This window comes from Parus major, chromosome 2 (assembly GCF_001522545.3).
Source record: "Parus major isolate Abel chromosome 2, Parus_major1.1, whole genome shotgun sequence".
Classification (NCBI taxonomy): Eukaryota; Metazoa; Chordata; class Aves; order Passeriformes; family Paridae; genus Parus; species Parus major.
In genome coordinates, this window is record NC_031769.1 from 22,199,518 (window position 1) to 22,220,392 (window position 20,875).

A 20,875-nucleotide genomic window follows, 5' to 3' on the forward strand; every position below is an offset into this window, starting at 1 on the left:
TTCAGCAGTCACGTGGAATTTCAAATTATTTAGATTCCTTTAAATATACTGCATTATTTCTGTCTTCACCTCCTTTATAATCCAGAGAAATATAATAAGTATCTGAACTTCTTAATTTTATAGGCAATTTGTAATTAGAAGTTTGAATTAGTGTATGAGATTTCATTTTTTAAAAATGGAGAAAATGCTGGGGAAATGTTAAAGCTGTCCCTGCATTGTCTAAAGTAATTGAAATATGATGAGTGTTTCAGCATTTCATTAAGAAGTATCATGCAAATTATTTATATTATTTTATATATATTCTTTTGCCTCAGAATTAACCTTTTTTAATTAAAAAATATATATATTTATGTGGAGAAAGGAGCTTGAGGTTGTAGAAATAACTATTGTTGATGATGTACTGTGTGGTAATGGAATAAAAGCATCCTGTTTCCTATCAAGATCTTAAGGCTTTACAAGTTGTTGTGACCTTTAGATTATGGTTTCCAGAGGCAGAGAATAAAAGTAAATCTCAGTGTGAAAATAAGAATGGATGTGAAACACATGTATACACCCTGCCCTTTCTCTGTATTGCTATGAGGAAGCCAACAGTGAACTATTCACTGTTAACTAGGGCAGCATTTCCACTCCAAACAAAGCTACTCACTGTGTGTTCATTGCAGCCTGCAATTTGGGAAATACTTTGGGCTCCCTCTTCATTATATGCAAGATGTTTAAACATCTGACCACTTTTTTTCTGAGGTTTCTTTCATGTTGCATTACTTCATAATTGGATAGCTAAATGACAAGGCTACTTGAATAAGTATTTTAGTCACCTCTGCTATTGACATCTGGAATAAAAATTATTTTTTAAAATCCTAAAATTTGTTTTTAACCAGGCAGAATGCCTTTTTAAGCACAGATTGGAAACCAAGAATATTACAGCCTTATCTATAGTGAAGTGTTCCAAATAATGTAGCAGGAAAAAGATCTGAGAGTTTCCTTGTGGTAGATTAGTAAGTCTGCTGATACTTAGAAATTGGATAGCAAAATAATGGGTTGTTCTTTGTATTGGAGAGAGGTGAAAGGGCTCAGTTTTGCAAACCTACATATGTATGTCCTTATGCCATTGAATTGAAAGTTGGAATGTTGATATCAGAAAAAGGTGTATAGTTGCTGAAGTGCCAGAATTTTTCCATAGGACAAATGAAGAATAGTTGAGTAAAGAGAACGTTTGCATTTTCTGGCTAATGGTTAATTGGGTGTGGTGGACAAGTTTGAGGCGCCAAGTCAGCTTACCTGGGATGCACCTGCCTATTTAAATAAAAGTAATTTTTAGGGTCAGTTGATTTAAAACTTTCAACCATGGCTTAGCAAGAATTTACACACAGATGTGCCCTGTGCTGTAATGTTTGCTTCCTTGCAAAAAACTGATACATGAATGCTTTTTGTAAATCAGATACAGGATCCTGAATGTGAGGGCACTGTGTGTTCAGCTGCACGTGGCTCATCCCAGCTGAATTCAACCTTAACCATGCCACGTGTGCTTGTCTGCTTTTCTTTGTGACACTTAACAAGAGTACTATCAAATCAGTCACTCTCTGTGATTTGAGTGGTAGTGCTGGCCCTCCAAACTTCCTCTATGATCTTTCAGTTGGTTTAGGACAGGAAGGATATGTGAGCACTGCAATCTAAAAGATGTGTAGGTGATGCTGAGGGCAGCTGCAGGTCAGTTCTTTGCAGTGTCCATCTGGTCTTTGAGAAAAAATAAAATTCCCTTTCCTTCCAGACAACTGGAAAATGGGGAAATGTGGGAAAATAGGGTGCAGTTCAAAAAAGTCAAACATTCTGTCAGAATTTCAGAACTGTCAGGTGAATTTCTGTTTTTGCAGAGTTGATTTGCTCTCTGTTAAGACTCTGTAAAAGTGGGGCAAGTATCAATCCATCACAAAGGCCAGCTGAGCTATCTGGCCCTTTGAGCAAGAATCATTCCTCAGCTTGGTTCCATTTTAGACCCCTCATTTAGGCTGCATGTGTTAAGGATACAGGACTTATATCAACTATGTAAAATGTATATTAAAGTATGATGTGATTATATCTACCTCTGAAGACTGTAATCTTAATTCAGAAGTTGACATCATTAAAGATGCTTTCCTGTAGCATTTTGACCACTATCTGAACAATGATCGATTTAATGGGACATTGACTACTAAGGGAAATGTTTTTGGATGGGCTTTAGTCTAAAAGAAATGAGAAAGAAAAAATGATTAAACAGCTTTATTACTCTGATTTTGTAGGGCAGATTAAGGCTGTTGTTTAGATCTCTAAACATGGATAAAATGCTTTAGTTGTTAATGGTCTTTTTCCCTCTATGAAGTGATATATGTGAAAAATAAAACAGAACCATCTCTTTGATTAAGAACAAAATCCTTTTGATAGATCCAGTGATATAGGTGTATGGTTGATATTAGCAACTACCATCTGGGTTGCAGAATAATTTTTTTTTTCCTTATTAATTAATGTTTTCTTGTTGGTTGCTGAAAACAGGCATGCCTATGAGCCTTGATAATGATATTTGGTCTCTAAAGGCAGAATCAAAGCATTTAATGTGTGGTGCAATGCTGAAAGGTTTTCTTTTTTTCTTTTGTTTAGCCTACAAGCCCTAAGTTTGGAAAAGCAGACTCGTATGAAAAACTGGAAAAACTAGGGGAAGGGTCCTATGCTACAGTATACAAAGGAAAAAGCAAGTAAGTGGTGTTTTCTTTTAATTTAATTTTGTGTGTAAGTGAAGATGAGCATAAAGTATCAACTACTGTTGCTGAACATGGATCCCTGTGAATCAAAGTGCTACTGACTGCCACGTGCTCTAGTGAAAGGGGCTGAGACCATATTGCACAGGTAGCATATTGCCTTCACACCAGAACAAGATGAGGTTCTTGTTAATCTGATGTTTTCTTTGCACTTTAATGCTCTGTTACATTCTTGGTATCCACACCAAAATAATTTCTAGGGGTAAAAGCAAAATATGCTGTCAAGCAGTGTTTTATGATGGTCTGAGAGCAGTGCTGAATATATGTGATAAGTTGTTAATTTTTGTTTATCGTTATTAGAAAACTTTAATAAAACAACGTGAAAGGAATTAATGGAAGTTTGGACTACTCTAGGTTTAGTTTGTTTACAAGAGTTTATTTGCAATTGTTGCAACTAGTCTACCTCAAAATAATCTACTTTATACATGTCACATATTTTTTCAGCCACTTCAATGTTATTTGTTGCAGCTTTTTTATCCCCAAATGCCCTAAGTACTTTTATATTGCCTAAAATAACTCAGTAAACACGCTTAAAATATTCCTCAAAATATTCCTCAACCAGTGGAACCATTCAGAGTTATCCATTGTGAGGCAGAGTTCTTGTGCCAGTTGACGTATTTAATGAAGTTTTCATAATCAGACTTCCAATAATAACAAAGCAGTTCTGAAAGATGGATTTTTTACATGTGATATCTGTATTTAAAAACTTTGGTTAGTCAATGACACATAAGGCAACACTGCCATTCCAGCAGAGAATACCATGACGGTCATGGGACAGAATAACTACTGAAAAAAATAAGATGTGTCCTAACATTTTGGAGGGTCATTAACTTGGTTAGGTACTGAAAATTATCTTTTTTCACTGAGTATTTGTAATAAATCAGAATGAGGGTTCCCTCATCTCTCAATAGCTTGCTTAGGTATTGACAAGCATAATGACAGCTGATAGGATTAAGAACATGTTCTAAATGTAGAAGAAATATTCACACTTCTGCCATGCCACTGCAGGTATTGTCTTTCACTGGCAGCTTTCTTCAAGGAAATGCTATTACTTTGTGTTGTTAATGGCTCAGTTAGGCATTACTGTAAGTTCCCAGACATTATACATGTGTAAGCTTTTTATTGACGTCTATGTAATACGAGAAAACAGTATAGATTTCAGCTTGTGCCTTATTACTGAAATCCTTTAATGAAATCACAGTGAGTATCTGATGACAGTCAGTCCATATGTCTTGGCTTTCAGTAAGACTGAACTAAGGCTACAGAGTTAGTGGATGTCCTGTCAGTCAGTGGAACAGACTGAAATTTAAAAACAAAGCAAAACCTTTCCCTGAAGCTATTGCACTAACAGTGAGCATGTTATGAATTGTAGATTGGTTAGAAATACTCGTTTTAGTAGAGTTGCCTGCAAATCTGAAAGAAATACTTCAATGATTTTAATGGTACTTGAATAATAAATTGAAATTACTGGGCACATTACATTCTCTATTATAAACAGCTTGCTCTGAGTAAGTAGTGAGAGTTGTAAAAATTATGTATGACTTTGTTCTGTTGCTGCTTTGTAACATCTCTGCAAGGTCTTTAAAATGTGTTCTGGAAAAAGTATGTGTAACCAGAGTGTGGATGAGAATTCATATGCAGAGAGTATTTCTACTGTTACAGTAGTATTCCTTCACCTGTTTGAATTTGACTTTTTTTTTCCCCACTGAGAATTGAATAATTTCTATATTATCCAGCACTGTCCAGATTCACCATCTCCAGTCCAGGCTTCTGTTTCTTGAACTAGAGAGATGAATTACTTCACAGCAGGAAAAGGTTGTACTTGTAGAACTTGGGAAACACTACAGGTGTTACCTGCTATTTCAAAAGGACTTCTTTGTTGAGGTAATGTAGTGCTGTTACCTCTTCTGTCCCCGTGAGAAGGTGAGGAATCTCTGACCTATGTGGTATCCCCATAGAAGGAAGAGCATCACTGCTGTGATGTACTCCTGGGGAATGTAGGGGAACAGATGTGGGCTGAAAGCATGGGCCAACATTGGCTCTGGCCCATCCCTCCAGTATTTAAAAGATGTGCAAGTGTGGCACTTAGGGATGTGTTTTAGTGATGGGCTTGGCAGTATTGGGTTAATGGTTGGACTCAGTGATAGAGGTGTTTTCAAGCCTAAACAATTCCATGATTCCATGATTCCATTCTGAACCTGGCTGCTGCTTTTCAGGCAGGTTAACTCTGACTCTTTATAGCTTTTTCTTAAAATGATACAGGAATAGATAGAGATCTCTTTTTTTCCCTAAACTCTGATATGGGTGTGTAGGGTGAGACTGTGATATGCTTCACTGTGTTCCCCTGCCTACAGACTCAGAGGGAATACAAATGAGCAAAAGAGATCTGTTTATTTTGGTATGTGCCCAGTTTGACAGCTGAAGGATTAAGCTCTCATGGCACTGTGCAGGATGCAGACACATGATGGAAAAGCTGGAGCTGGTAATACACAAGTGGATTTTGGTCAAAATGTTTGAGAATCCCTAATAACCAACTGTAATGGTTGGTTTCTTCGTTTTTGCCAAAATGCTTATGAGATGTGTCCTTAACTGTAGTTGAAGATGGAAAGTTTGTGTTGAGCTTTTTGAAAGATGCTTTGTACTCAGAATTATTTTGCTTGGTACTTGTCACCAGCTGCATGTGGCAAATAGTAGAGGTTGGGGTTCTTTATGCATTTCCTGAGATACATTTCAGCTTTTAAAATTATTTCCCTTGCTGATCATAATGATGGAATAAAATATTCTTAATCTTGGCATACTGTTTGGAGAGTCTAAAAGATGCATACCTGCCTGAAAAGACACAGAATCAGCCATTCTCATCCTAAAATTTAAAGTAGTATGTTTCATTGAAAACTTGCTTTCAGATCAATCCTGGCTTTTTGCACCTTGGAGCAGGATAAATGGTAGCAAGCCCTTGTCTTCCTATAAAACCCACTGCTCTTCTATCTTTTTGAGCATCTGTGGTTGTATTCCAGGAAAGTGAAATGAAATGGGCTAATTCCTTTTACTGGATGATGGATTTCTCTTTCTGTAGTCAGATAAAAATGAATCCCTGGGGTGAAGAAGCAGCAGAGTGAAGAGGACTGTGTTATTGAGGAAAGTGAAGCAGTATTCTCTTAGGCTGGGCTCTTTTGTTTATAGGAGAAACAGCCAGGCAGTCATTTTTTTCTGGCTGAGAGTTGCATCAATAGGTAAATCTATTTGATTTCATGTGTTGCACATCAGACGTGTGTAATGAAACTCATCTTGGCATGTTCATTTTCTCCTTCCATTCAGGCTAGATTCTCCTATTTTACTTAGTTGTATAAAATCACAAGAGGCTGCTTACTGCATGAGATTCAGATGACTTTGCAGAGACTTATTTTAATGTAAAATTTTGGAGCAGTGGGCTGAGTAATTTACTGATAACACTGTAAAAAATAACGCAAGTTCCATTGACACTGTATTTGATTAACACCTTGGACACTTGCCATGCAGTAGGTGCAAAGCAATGGGTGGCCTTTGAATTCCTGTATCATTTCACTGTGTGGCTGAGCTGAGGAAGTGCTGCCTGTCTCTGTGTTGACATGTGTGTCTTCCTGCTGCTGTTGACCTTCTTCCCTCTTGAGCTTGATTATAAATTCACCTGAACATACAGCAGTGATATCTGGCTTGATCTGTGGCACATAAATGTTGATGTGAGTTGTGAGTCTGGAGATGAAGCTGGTGACAGCACAAGGGAGCTGCTGCCAACCAGAGCCCCTTGCAAAGCAGTGTGGAGGCCTTGCATTCCCCTGCTGAGAGCTCTGCATATTGCACTTAAGGGAAAAACCTGTGCTTTTGGCAATTCTGTGTGTTGGCGTGCTTTCCATCCTCTCCCACTGTGCTCAATTGCCCTCCAAGGCAAAGAATTAGAAAAGATTCCCTCAGTTAAAGCGATGTGATCTGTGACTGCTGCTTGCACAGCATGTGTCTGTGTTTTGAGAGGCATGCCAGTGGTATCTCCACTGTGATCTCGATATGCTTCTTGAATGTCCATGTGATTTCTTACTGTACCTTTACCTTTTTGGGCACCTTTAATCAATTGCATCTGCTCAGAGTATTGCAAAAATGTGTAGAATTTGTAACAGCTCCATCAGGACATTTTTGCCTATTTTCCCTATCACAAAATTACATTTCAACTAACTTTTAATAAAACACTTGTTCTAATGAATTGTGATCTCTATCCTTTTTAACTATTAATATGAGAAATCAGTGAAACACAGAGTAGAGCACAGTAGAAGCTGGTGCTGTCAACAAGAGCTCAAAGGCTTCAGAGATAGTGCAGTCCTTCCATCCAGGCACCTCTCCCATTTCAGTTCAAAATAGGAATTTTTTGTTTTCAAGATGACTCCAACTTGTACTCAAAGATAAAATGTATTTTTTCAGGGAGCCTGGGTATTTGACATTTTTCTCCATCAAAGGCAGTACCTTTTACTATTGACCTTAAAAACCAATAGGGAGTTCATGGTGCAAAGTTGAGAGAAATCGTGCTCAGGCAGGAATCATGCTCTGTACTGGCGTTGTTTCCATGCAGTGTTAGGCAGCAGGGAGTCTTTGAATAATCAGGGGGAACTACCTCTGTTTGTTATTGGTGTGATGTATTGCAGTGTGTGTTATGAATACAGCTGACCATAATATTTCATAAATACGTGTGTGAATGGCTGCTCACCAGAAAAGGGATGGTGTGTGTATTTTGATTTTTATGTTTATGATGCTGGAACCTGAGGATGACTGACAGGACTAATTGCTTGTTCTGACTTTAGTTTTTGAAATTGCAGAATTTCTTTTACTTGTCATGAAATCTCCTTGACTCTTTGATTGTCTTTCATGTTCAATCTTTTGCAAGTGCCATCAGCTTGCGATGGTCAAGCTGCCATTTTTTAGTCATTCCCCAAGCTTTACTCTGTGTCCATGTGAGGTGTTGTGTTCACAGCCTCCCTGATAAGTTTCATGTAAACAGCCCAGTTCACAGGAAGGGTTTTCTTCGTGTTATGGCCAATTTATCTAGACTGGTATTTCAAAATTACTCAGATTCATGTTGCCTTAATGACCTAAACTTTCTTAACCTTTTCTTTATTTCTTGAAAATTGTGTGAAATTAGTGTTCTACAAATGAAATCCTCTTTTCATCTGAGGATAACAGATGGCTGGAAAAGGAATACATATTCATGGGTTACAAAAAGTCACTTTATGGTTACCAACTAGGCTTTCTTTTTTTCCCCTCCTCATTTTTTAACTTATTTCCTTAACTGATTTTTGTAGGCACGTTATGACATGGGATTATAAAATGTGTGCATAAATGCTTCAAAAAAATCTCTAGCATTGTAAATCTTTAATAAAAATAATAACTTAAAGTTGAATTAGATAGGACTAATGACAGCTAGATGTGCAACTAAAATGCCATATGTTGGAAAAATTTATTAAAGTAGAGTAAGTACTAAAATAAGTTACTAGGATTCTAACTAGAAGATGAATCATTGACTATATTGGTCATTTACTGAGTGAACTTCTCAGCATTTAAAACAAAGACTGGGAAAATTTTTCTCCATAGTTGAAGATACAAAAAGAACATCTCACTCTATGTGCAGTGCTTCAACCTGGACAGCAGTTTTAGGAGGTGACTTAGTATTATTATCTCACATAGCAGGGGACAAAACTGAAGTAATTCCATTATATTACTTACCCAGGACTGCCCTGGAAAACTTGGTTTAAAAGCTAGGATAGAATGTAGTTATATGACATACATGAGCCATATAGGCCATATAACTGTCCACTAACTGGCCATATAGGCATGATTGGGATGGTAGGGAGAATGCTGGAGTACTTTTCCAGCTGCCATTGTGCACCAGAGCAGTTTCCAGGTAGCCAACAGCGCCGTCTCTCCCAAGACCCCCTGTGACTGCCAGTGTGCACAGTTCTAAGAGGCCACCTAACTTAAAAGGGATAGCTCTGTGTTTGTCTTCAGCTTCTCCTCATATGAGCATCAGAGGGGTGTGGAGAGATGTGAGGTGTGTGGAGGAGGATGGTGCTCCTCACCCTGCTGCCCTCCCAGGTGACTCTTTCCAGCAGGCATAGGGCGAGTACAGCCCCCGTGCTGGATGAGCTGCTGAGCAGTCTGAGCTGATGTGAGCTGCTGGTAGGGATGAGGGACCTGGAGATAAACTCTTACCTGCTCCTGTTTAAGTGAGGGGTGCCACACTGCTTGTACGAGGCTGCCTTGACTCCTGAGTTGCAGTGACAGCACTAATTAATAATTTAAATACTTCATCTCTCATGAAACTCTTTGATCTTCTGTTTTTTCAGCCCTAATAAATGTCAGCATTATGAAGTACCTTTAATCCACTGGCTCCTACTAAGACAAGGTGACTTTTGTCTAGGATGTGGTTAAAAGATGGTGGGATTCAAAAAGAGAAATTCAGGGCCCGTGTTAGTCCCCTGAGAATTTACATGATAGGGCTTTAGCAGGACTGGGAGTGACTTTTGTAAACTGGAAATTTAAGTCCTTTTTAGGAAGAAAAATATAATATAAACCATGTTTACACTGAACTGTCTTTTATGTTAATGATTAAAAGAAGTATTTCCCTGAATGTGGAATTAGTTATTCGTTGGTAGAATAATCAGAGGTGACTAAACCTGCAGTGAATTTGCCTCTGTCAGGTTTCTTCAAAGGAAATTTCTGGCAGAGCCTTGTTTCATTAGGCCCCCATGGTCTGTTTATGACATTAATATCACTACAGAGTAGATCTAACTAGATATTCTCAAGGTTTTATCATCAAACATTGAGATCTTCCTGTAACTGAATATTTAACAGTTGAAAGTTACTTTTCTTCATAAGAATTCTTGAAATTTGTATCACAAATTAGAGCATCATCCCAATACCATCTACTGATTTTTCTTTACTGAAGTGTTCCCAAGCTTAGCACTTGCTCAAATTATGAGCTCAACCTCAACTCCAGCCAGTGGTAAAACTCAATATTAAATAAACAAATTGAAATCAGAATTGGCAGATTTTATGTTAATTGACTCTTTTAAATGTGTATATTTAGAACATTTATTTCATCTAAATATATCTGAAGAACTTGAGAAAATAGTGTTATTGTACTCTTGTTCTTTATGTGGTATCATCAGCATTATCCCCAGCGAAGCTAATTAAGTCATCAGTTACTTTATATTCATCACTATTATATGTTCTTAATGATGCATTAAAGCATTAAATAATTTCCAATCTTCTCTACTTTGTCATAAATGGTCATTTCTTATAAATGTATTTATTTTGGTAGTGCTGATATATGCTGGTTTAGAAAAGCAGAATGACACATTATTTTAGCATGTTTTTGTAATATCTGGCTCATTTGTATTTTTTATGATATGCAGACTTTTACTTTATGCTGCATAAAGTAATTTAGACTAATTTTTCTTTTGCCTACATTGCATATATAATCAGAAATTTATTGCAAAAGATTATATAATGTTAAAATGCTGAATTTCCATAAACTGGAAAACTGTCCGTCAGGTGCAGATGTTTTGCCTAGAGTAAAGTTGTTTTGTGTGATGATTAAAGAGGCTTTAGGACTTCTGTACTTTCTCTGAAGGCTTTTTAATGAGAAAGAGAAAATGAATTCGTTTAGGAGGGAGGATGGCTTAAAAAATATGAATTCTTTAGTCAATATTGTCCTTAATAGAAGCTAATGAGGCAGTTGACAGGATGGGCATAAGATGATAAGTGTAATCTTTGACACCGTGAAGTGTATTGTTTTGAGAAGGTGTGAAACTGTTTGCTTTGGACAGTGAGTAATAGAGGTGGTTTAATGAATCCTAGGTGTTAAAAGAGTCAGCAGTGCCTTTTCACTGTCTAAAGGCAGTCTGCTTGTCAGTTTCTTTACTTGTATTTGAAAATAATGAAAATACTGAGCATGCTTTCAAAATTGTGGAAGACAAATGCGAAGTAATATCTGGAAGGAGTTCTGCTAACCTTATCTGATCACTTCTGAAGTCTGCAATGACAGGTATTGATAGGTTGCAGAGGTAATTTTACTCAGGTTTCCTTTTTTCAGTGTTGTTTCTAAGGAAAATACCATATTATTTTGACATGGCATCACAAGTTTCAGGGCATAATTTCATGACATAGCTGGCTGATCCCATGACACATTGCTTCTCAAAATGTGGACCCAGTTCTTATGTGTTTTCTAGTGTTTTTTTTCTTTCTTTCTTTTCATGCCTTTATAATTTTTTTTAAAATATGATTTAATTTTTCTTGGAGGGCCAGTCTTCTCTTATTTAAGCTCTCTGAGCAGTCTCATTGTAAAGTCCAGCAGAAATGAGAGCAAATACGGTGCAATGCAGTGTCAGGAGTGTGTGGCAAGGATTAAGCAGGAGAAAACTATACCATGAGGCAGCCCTTAGCTCATCTCTTCAGCATCATCTCACTGCATCCTGAGATTGCATCAGTGGGAGGATAATTAAAGGACATGAATATACACCCTATCTCTTTAATTGGTGCTTCATAATTTCTCACAACTCCAGTTTTATATGCTCCTGTTTATAGAAAATTAAATGGAAAAAAAAAAAAAGATTTTAATGGCAGGGTAGTAAATGTTAATAAGGAGGCTGTTGTATTATGGAAATTATAGATTGATATATTGGAGATAAATTATATTAAAGAGGAGAATGAAATCCCAAAGGGACACTACTTGAGACTAGTTTGATTATTTTGATAGTACTGAGAGTTACCATGATGTCTGTCAAGATAATGACATGTTCAATGACAAAGGGGCAATGATAACTAAAAAGCACAGCTCACCTACCGTGTTTAATTGTGAATTTTTTGAAATTGGTTCCATAGTGTTGCTATTTGTGATTTATATTGGTCTTCATGAACCAATGGAATGTAGAACTTCTGATTAAAAAGATCATAAGCTGTCCAATACTGCATGTTCTTTGTCCTTCTCTATCAGGGGATGCCGTATCCCTGTTTCCTTAATACCTCTTTGATGTGTTTTTTCACTGTATTTTGCATTGCCTTCTCTGAACACAGCATCTGTCCTGTTCTTTATCTGCAAAATGATCTTGCTTTTCTTGCTTGAATTCCTCCTGCAGTTATTTCATCTGTTGTAAAATACTCAAGTTATCCAGATATCTAAGTCATATGTATATGATAGGTAGGGTGGTGGATTGACAGAGGAATTAAAAGTTACACACATTTATGAACAGCATGTCTGTCATCAGTCCTTCTGCTTTTAGTATGGCTCATTCTAGGGTCTGAGCATGACAGATGAAGTTATTTGAGGCAAGGCTTACCTTTTCTGATGCCCTAAGTCCTGTTTAATTCCAAATAAATAAATAATAAAAAATATTTACATATTTTATAAGGTAATTATAAGGAGAAATCCAGGAGAGTTGAGCTGAAAATTTCCTTTCAACAGCGACTAGTGGCCTGAGACTTGAACTAGTGCCATCCTGAATGCTATGAGCAGTTGGAAGGTGATGAGTAAACCATCTTTTAATAACCAGGGTTTCTTGACTTGCTCAGAGTCATTGTGCAGTGTTCTGTATAGGGCTAATGAGGTTTTGGTAATTATAAAAGAGGAATAAGCAGAAGAAACAAGACAGTAGTCATCCGTCACTGAACTCATATAACCGCAAAAATTAAAAGCCCGAGGGAAAAGATGAATTCAGAGTTGGTGGTTGTCCATATCATCTTGCTTTGAAAATGTAATACATCTTTTAGGGCCATCCCTCTTGTAGAACAGTAGAGAATTGCCTCCATGACTACAGGATCCAATGTGTCCTTGAGCTTTGTGGCTGTAAAGGCTAATTTTGCTTTTACAGAAATAAATCTTAATAATAATAATAATAATAATAATAATAATAATAATAATAATAATAATAACAACAACAACAACAACAACAATATCTTTTTAAAACTGTATTATATGTTTTTGGTAGTTTATCCTCACCACTGCTTGTCATACATGGGGAGTCTGTTAAAATTTCATGGTATGAGTTTGTTCTTGAAGAGGTTAATGAATATCAGCTTTGTTTCATTTCTGTGAAATTTTGTTTGGATAAACTGAACCAACTGGATTTTTTTGCAATGCTTGGAATGAAGTTTATGTGTGGTGAAAATTTGAATGCTAAAAGTGTAACAACCCAAATAGATTTTACACTAAAATGGCCTGTTAAGAACTTTTGTCTCTTGGAGCATAAAATATTTTTAAACATATAAATAGGAGTTATTATAATCTAAAAGTAGCCTGGGCCATGTAGTCAAGAAAATGCCTCAGGATCAATCCTGCCTTAGCAGGAAATGTCCAGAATGACCTAAAAATTATTTGTAGCTTTTTGAAGGCTGTAATGATGTGTATCATGCAGTGGGAAGGAGGTAATCAGTGTAAATCTGGATATACTACAAGTGAAATGATTGATGAAAATCATATGCCTTTCCCATTGAAAAGTTTGATCAAATAATGAACAGATACAACGAAATTTTAAAATGTGTTATTTCTTAACAAAGCTTCAGTAACAAAGCTGTGGTAGAAAGGAAACAGACTGACTCACAGAAAACTGAGATCATTTCTTGGATTGCATCTGAGTGTGAAAATATAAAGTTGACATTATGGAAGCTATGAAGTACTTCCTACAGTGCTATAAATGAATCACTGGCATTGACAGGAAGAAATTGAATAAGTACATGATAAGAAACAAGTTCTGTTAAGAGAAATACTATTTCTGCTATAATTTTGATTTTTCTAAATTTCTCCTTCCCCTCCCCTCTTTCCCTTTCAGGGTAAATGGAAAGCTGGTGGCATTGAAGGTGATTAGATTGCAAGAAGAGGAAGGAACCCCATTTACTGCTATCAGGGAAGGTATGCACTCACATTTAGTGACTATAGGTGGGGGTTTTTTTGCAATTACGTTGCGCTTCTTATTTCTGTGCCATGCTATAGTGAATAGCTTGAGAATTCAAATTACGTGGTTACGTTCTCTATTTTGGTGCTTCAAAAACAAAGCCTCTGGAGTGGGAGTTCTTGTTAAAGAATGCAGCTCTGCTTGTGCTTTGGCTCCTGTTAGATTTACTATCCAAGCAAGTACTTAAGAGCATGTTTAGGGTGGGTGTGAGGAGTCACTCTGGAAGATGAGGGAACTGTGTAAGATGTGTTTCTTGCCCGCAGGCAGCACCTAGGATGAAGGTAGATGTGATTTTTCATATATACGCAGCATGAAGCAATGACAAGCATTTCTTGATAAAGGCAATCAAAAGATCAGGGAGCAAAACTGCAGGCGGTTTTGAAGCTGTGTGTAGTTTGCAACTAGCTTGTGTTTGTTTTTCCTTCCCCATGGACTCTAAGTTGTGTGGCCTGGGAATGATTCTTATCTAGCATGCTTGGAGTTGCCTGTTAAGCTTTCTGCTCCAGTCCTTTATCCTTCCTTGTCATCCTCTCCTGGTCCCTAGTGAGGCTGCTTTATCTGAGTCTGTCTGCACTGAACTCCTTTGCAGAAATTGCTGGATATGCCTTCTTTGTGGGGTCCTTCTCTCTTAGAAGGCACTAAAAGTGAGCCTTGGTAGAGATATAATAATCAATTTACCATCATGCTGCTGATTCAGACCCAGCTGAAATTGCTAATGAACTAAAGAGGTGAAATTCTTATGACTTTGAGGGCCCTTTTAAAATTGTATTATCAGCATAATTCCCAGGGTGAGATGAGCCAGGGAGGTAGTAGAACATCAGCCCTCACAGGGTCCACAGCTGGCCCTCCACAGAGATATGAGATGTGTGAGATGTGTGCCTTCATGATGATGACAGCCCCAGACACAGCAGCTGTAGCTCCCTTGTGCCTTGCTCCTGCAGCCATCTGTCTGCTGTATGTCTGTCCCATTCTGGAGTGGGCTGGGCAAAAAAACCCCATGTTTCATGTGATTGACACCCCGGAGTTAGAAGTCACTAAACTACTGTGGATTTCCGCCCCAAGATTGTGCATTTTAAAGGTGGTTCTTTCACAAAGGAGAGAAAACCGTGGGTGGCCAATTTTTGAAGGAATTTCTGCAGTTCTCTACTGCTTCACCTGAGTAACAATTATTGAATGATCTGACACATTTATTCATAACAATATCTATTTTATCTGTGAGCTGTCTGTTCCTGCAGCTGTGCTGTGATAACGAGGTGTGCAGAGGGTTACAGGTGCAGCTTTCAATATCTGTAATATTCAGTTGCAAGATATAGCAGTCTGTGTTTCAAATATGTTTATTGTTCTTCAGGTTTATAGTTGATATGGTACTGACTTAATGAGAGAATAGTAAATACGGCTTTCTTGTGCCTTTTTAGTGACACTTAAAAGGTTTTTTAATGTGAGCTTGGTCTAGATGAATGTTTATAGTGCTATAAATGTCAAATGCAGTATAATCCATTTTCCTTCATAAATAGTGTGTTGTGTGAACTCAGTATAAGGAAATATTTGTTAGGAACAAGAACAGAGATTTTTCCCACTTGATATATTAAAAAAATTATAAAGGCACACTTGCTGGAAAATACTTCCCACACTGTCATTGGAAAAGTTTTATTTTTTTCTAGCTGTGACTACAATACTCTGGTTGAAGCCTGTTAAAATCCTGGTGCTTTATTTTAGACTTTATATTAGTAGAACAAAGGTCTACTAATATTAAAGTCTAGAAAAGCTGTTGAAGTTAATGATTAATACTAATTCAAGTGTGTGGTGTCTCTTATGGTGATTATGATGGGACTGTGTGCATCCATTATATTTTTAAGTCTTCACCTAAGCTGAGACTAGATCCAAAGAATATTAAGAAAATAAAAAAGTTTTGTCTTGACTCTGGTAGACTTTTGGTCAAGCAGGGTCAAACTTGGGTTATAGGTTGTATATGACGGCGTTTTTTGGTGAATGAAATTTTGTCTCCTTGGTAGTGAAATTTCATTGAGGAGCTATCAGTGTGAGTACAGTGTTGTATGTTTTATGTCACGTAGATATCACAGATACCTGATATGTAAGATAGGAAAAATCTATATTGATTTAGGCTTTGACTTTTCTGTTGTTGTTGATTTTGATTTTCTCAGAAACAACTATTAGGACCAGAAAAGTAAGGAAAGCTGTATTAGGAATGCAGTTTTCAGAAGGTGAGCTCATTGATGTTGTGCCAGGTTTGTAGTATTTGACAGTAACACTACAGCCACTACAGCCATGGGCTTCACTAGCAGGACCTTAGGAAGAAGTTCCTTTCCTCTTGGCAGCATCTAATCCAACTTGGACATGCTGGATTCTGTAATGCATCCATGGCTGCTGGCAGCTGCAGGGGTAGGGGAAAAGAAATTTAAAAAAAAATAAATGCTTCTATGAGCTCTTGAAATTATCTGATAAGTTTGATATGGAAAAACAGTAAGAATGGGAGACTGTGTTAAGCAGTTTTCTCTTGATCTTTAATGACTAACTATGGGCTCCAGTGCTATAATTTAGGCTGGGAGAACTAGAACAAGGACAAATACCACTGAAGATGAGATCAACTTCTAATTTCAGTTATCTGAGGAACAGTGTTCCCCTAATGGAAAAATGCATATGTGGTGGTATGAGCCAGAGGTCTGTTAGAGGACATTTCTTTCCAAACTCTTTCATAATGGAGAAACCAGGCAGGTTTCATCTTGACTTATTCCTTATTTTCTAGTTTTCCACCAATGCAAGGCAAATTCAGGTGGAAGTCTAGTTAGTTGTAAATTAAAACTACTGTTAGAAAATTGTTTAACATTTCTCATGGCTCCTTGAGTAAAGCAGTGAAAGAAAATAGCATTCCTGCTCGGTGCTCCTGAGGGGGATGCTGTGTGATGTTAATTAGGGGGAAGTTACAGGCTGAAATCCTAAGCAGTGGTCATGCTGAGGGAATGTTGTAGCTGTCTATGTACAGGGAAGCATATTGTTACTGTTGTGACAGCAGCAGAATGAAGCTCAAAGAAAAACAAAGCTACAAAGGAAAAAAATGAAGACAATTGGGAAAATGAAGGGGATAAATATGGAATGTCTGACTGTAGAGACAAGAGCTAACTTGGTTGAAACAAAAAGTAGAAGGTAAAGTGAAAAATTAACCCAACCAAACAAAAAAACCCAGTAAAGCTGCATAAGGCAAAACATAGTTAATTTTAAGGCCTGGGTGAGGTTTAGCTGAAGCTTCAATCAAAGCTTAGAAAGTAAGCCTGCTTTTACAGCAGATATGGGTTTGTTTCTTCTGCCATCAAAATTACATAGGTTTAAATGAAAATAGGTGAATGTGACATATTTATTGGTGCTGTTCAGCTATTGAATTTTTAGAACAAAATTTAGAAGTAGCATTTGCTAAATGTTCTTTCAACTTGGCCTGAGTCAGATGTACCATCTTATTGTATGCAGTTTATAGGATGTTTCCCTCTGAATTTAATTCACTTAGTCTGAGATAATCTAATTTACTTTTGAAGAGCCTGAGGATGAAAAAAGAAAAAGGAAAAAAAAAGGAGAAAAAAGCACAACTGATTTGGTGCATATACCTGAGTGGGATAAATTTATGAGATTTTTTGATAACATATATGTGAGTGATTCAGGCCACCATATTACTGTTGTGGGCTAAATATGCCTGCAGCAGTGATAGCTGAGACACTGTGGAATCTGAAAGTCATTTACATCCTATTTTCTCATTTAAAATAAATTAGGTAGTATACAGATTATCAAATTATTTGTTTTCTGTATTGGTATTATTGTATTGGTGTTACTGTATTGGTGCAGTTGTGGTTTATTCTTTTACTGTAATGTTCATTATCAACTGTTCAGAAATGGTTCAGCATCAGACTGGAAGTATAAACACACAGCAGCCAGGAGAAAAGTCCCCTGACCTCAACTTTTATCTTAGATATTTCATTCCCTTAATTTCCTACAATATCATATGTACATCTAGGCCAAATACTGAACTGTATGGTAGATTCTAATTCTGGGAACAGCTTAATTTACAGTTCTGTAGTTATCTTTTTTTCAATCTGGGTAATAATACTGCTTATATCCAGCATGACAAAGATTTGGCTTTCTGGGTATGCATATAGACAAACATCCCTTGGCTTTATCAGCACCTTGCTTCTGAGGTTAACTTGCTTACTGTGTTCTTTTCTTGGGTAACAAAATTCTTTCTTCCCCATTCCAATCATGAAAACTTCTTTGCATTTGTTTTTCACTTTACACCCTTGGAATTGCTGCTGTTTACTATAGGAATGAAACTCTATTCCAGTGCTTTGGTATATCTTAATGTTTCATTTCCCATAGGTCTAGATGGTGTTTCAAAGCATCATCCAGTTTTGTAGCTATTTTTGTACTTTGTCATATAAATGCCATGATTAGGCAACTTCCAGTTTGTTTTTATTAATTACTATATTTACATGTTGTAATTGATATGTATTGATATTATTTCATATGAATGTACCAATTTGTGTGTCACATTTAAAAGTGCTCATGTGACAAAGAGTCTCTACATCTTTGATTTGGCAGTTTCTCAGATAATACTTTTCCATCTATTTCACTGTCAGAAGCTGTGGTCTTAATGCTATGTATGGATAGCAGCATGCAGAAATACAACATAAGTACAACATAAGTGCTTTGGAAGCAGTCTGCTGTCTTGCTTTATAAAACTACAGAGAATACAGGAATTGTTTAATTATTTTTGTTCTTTTTTTTTAATTTTTAAAGAACAGTTTATCGTGCATACTGAATAAGTTTATTTTGTGTGTTAGGGGAGAAAACTTAGTGCATCTGAGTGCCAGTATAAAGCATGGAAGAGAGATGCTTAACTCTTGGCCACAGAAGTTTGCAAAGTGTCAGGCCTCTTCCATCCTTATCTCAGTGTGTGGTAGGAGTGAGTCAAGAGGAGACTGCCAAGATGATCAGAGAGACAGAGCACCTTCCCTGTGAGGAAAGGCTGAGAGAATTGGGTTTGTTCAGTCTGGAAAAGAGAAGGCTTAAGAGTTACCTAATTGCAGCCCTCCACTACCTGAAGGAGCCTATAAGACAGACAGAGAGGGACTTCTAACAAGAGAATGTAGTGATAGGACACGGGGAAATGGCTTTACACTGACAGAGAGCAGATATTAAGGAGAATTTCTTTGCTGTGAGGGTTGTGAGGCACTGGAACAGGTTGCCCAGAGAAATTGTGGCTGTTCCATCCCTGGAAATGTTCAAGGCCAGGTTGAAGAGGCTCTGAGCAACCTGGTCTAGTGAAAGGTGTCACAGCCTATGGTGAGGGGTTGGAACTTGATGATCTTTAAGGTCTCTTCCAACCCAGGCCATTCTGTGATTATAAGAGAAACAAAAAATGAAAACCTGAAATAGTCTCTAAGAAAGAAATGAGAGCTCACATTTATTCCCCAGGATTTATATTATATATATGATACAGATTATATAAATTATATTTTATATATTATAATATATAATATATAGTTCCCCAAGACATATATTTATACCAGAGAGCCTCTTTGAGGCTGGGAGGTTTTCTACAGCCTACCTTTCTGAAATTGTCAGGCCAGAGGGAATAGATCTTCACAAAACTTTTATCTTTGGAAAATCAAAGTGTAATAACTGCCAAGAAAAGAATACAGGGAAGATCAGGAGTTTGCCAAGAGAAAGCTCTTACCTGAGTGAATGTGTAATTTATTGCCTCATGTTCCTAACTGGTGCACAGTGGAAAACACTGATTTGTGTTAACAGTGCTGCAAGTGATGTAAAGCAGCTGAGCTTTTGTATTATCCTGGAGAAACAGCAGATTCTGAACCTGTACCTGACTGCACTACAACACATACCATCCAAGGAAGAGCTCCAGAAAATTGTATTTTAACTCAGTAAGTGTAATTCTTGTGACCTCTTCCTGAATTATGACCCGAGTTATTGCAGACACTTCCCAGCTCAGTGATGTGTAGCCTAATGGTCTTTACAACACTGAAGTCAACAAATGACCTCATGGCACTGGTTGGATGACTCATGGTGATAAAACTCCTATTTGCTGTATTAGAGTAGGTCTGGAAGGTTGTATGCCATAGGTCAAGGGCACAGTGAAACAATATCTGCCCGTATCTTTTTAAGAGTCATTGGCTGATCTATTCGTAGAAGGTAAACATGAAAATTGCAATGAAAATCCTGTTTTTGTCTTTCAGTAATTTTTTTTTTTTTTTTTTTTTAACTGGACAGTAAATCATCCACTTACCTAAGGTAAACCTATTCATTTTATTCTGGGTTGGTTTGGGTGTTGTTTGTTTTTTTTTAAGGAAGCTTAACAACTGCTTTCTTTTTAGTGATAGGAGTTTGGAAGATTTTCAGATGTCCTTCACAAAGTCCAGTCATGAAATTTAAATTTCCATAACTAAAATGCCTAAAAGCTTCACCTCTATCTGTCTCAGCAAGCCTGAGGGAACTTCAAGAGATTATGTTTAAGATCATGGAGATGCAGCTATTCTGAGTGTGCACGTCACAAGAGTTACCATAGGGGGTTTGTGTCTATGTTTTAGGGTCTGAGGATAAGCTTACTCTCCCCAAAAGCCACATTGCTTTGGCACATTTAAGTAAAAAAAAGAAAAGGACAGTAGCTTGGCTGTAGCTTGGGGAACCTTTTCATTGCCTACAGAGTTGGCAGAGCTGGTGCCTACTGCAGGCTAAATAGTTACAGCTCAATTAACTGCAAAGTCCCTGCAAAGCCAGCTGAGCTTGGAGTCCTAACAACTTTGTTTCTCAGTGTTGTTAAAAATAAAACATGCAAGCCAAGAACCTCTGGAACACTATGTTGTTGGATATTTAAGGTCAGGAATATTCAAAAGTAAAGAAACTCCAGCAATTTTTATTTCTCTGTCTGGTCTCTTTCTCTTAATCCTGCAGCCTTATGCAAACTGTGGGTTTCCTTGAAGTAAAAGAGTTCCCAAATTAGGGCAGGCTGGGCTTCAAAAACTAAAGTACATTTTGAAAAGGATGTTCCTGGGACCTTTTTTCATGAAATGAATTTAACTTTTAAAATTTCCAAGACTTTTG

The 20,875-nt window shown here is 37.2% G+C and overlaps 1 protein-coding gene across 6 annotated transcripts in view; it reads left to right on the top strand.

Moving 5' to 3' along the window:
* The window catches only part of CDK14 (cyclin dependent kinase 14), a 342,956-nt gene that overhangs the window by 89,860 nt on the left and 232,221 nt on the right, over positions 1 to 20,875 (top strand). For all 6 annotated transcript variants that reach the window (XM_015618267.3, XM_033511841.1, XM_015618268.3 and 3 more), the window contains 2 exons: positions 2,632 to 2,726; positions 13,634 to 13,713. In XM_015618267.3, the coding sequence (XP_015473753.1) occupies positions 2,632 to 2,726; positions 13,634 to 13,713 (175 nt within the window). The remainder of the gene's footprint in view (positions 1 to 2,631; positions 2,727 to 13,633; positions 13,714 to 20,875) is intronic.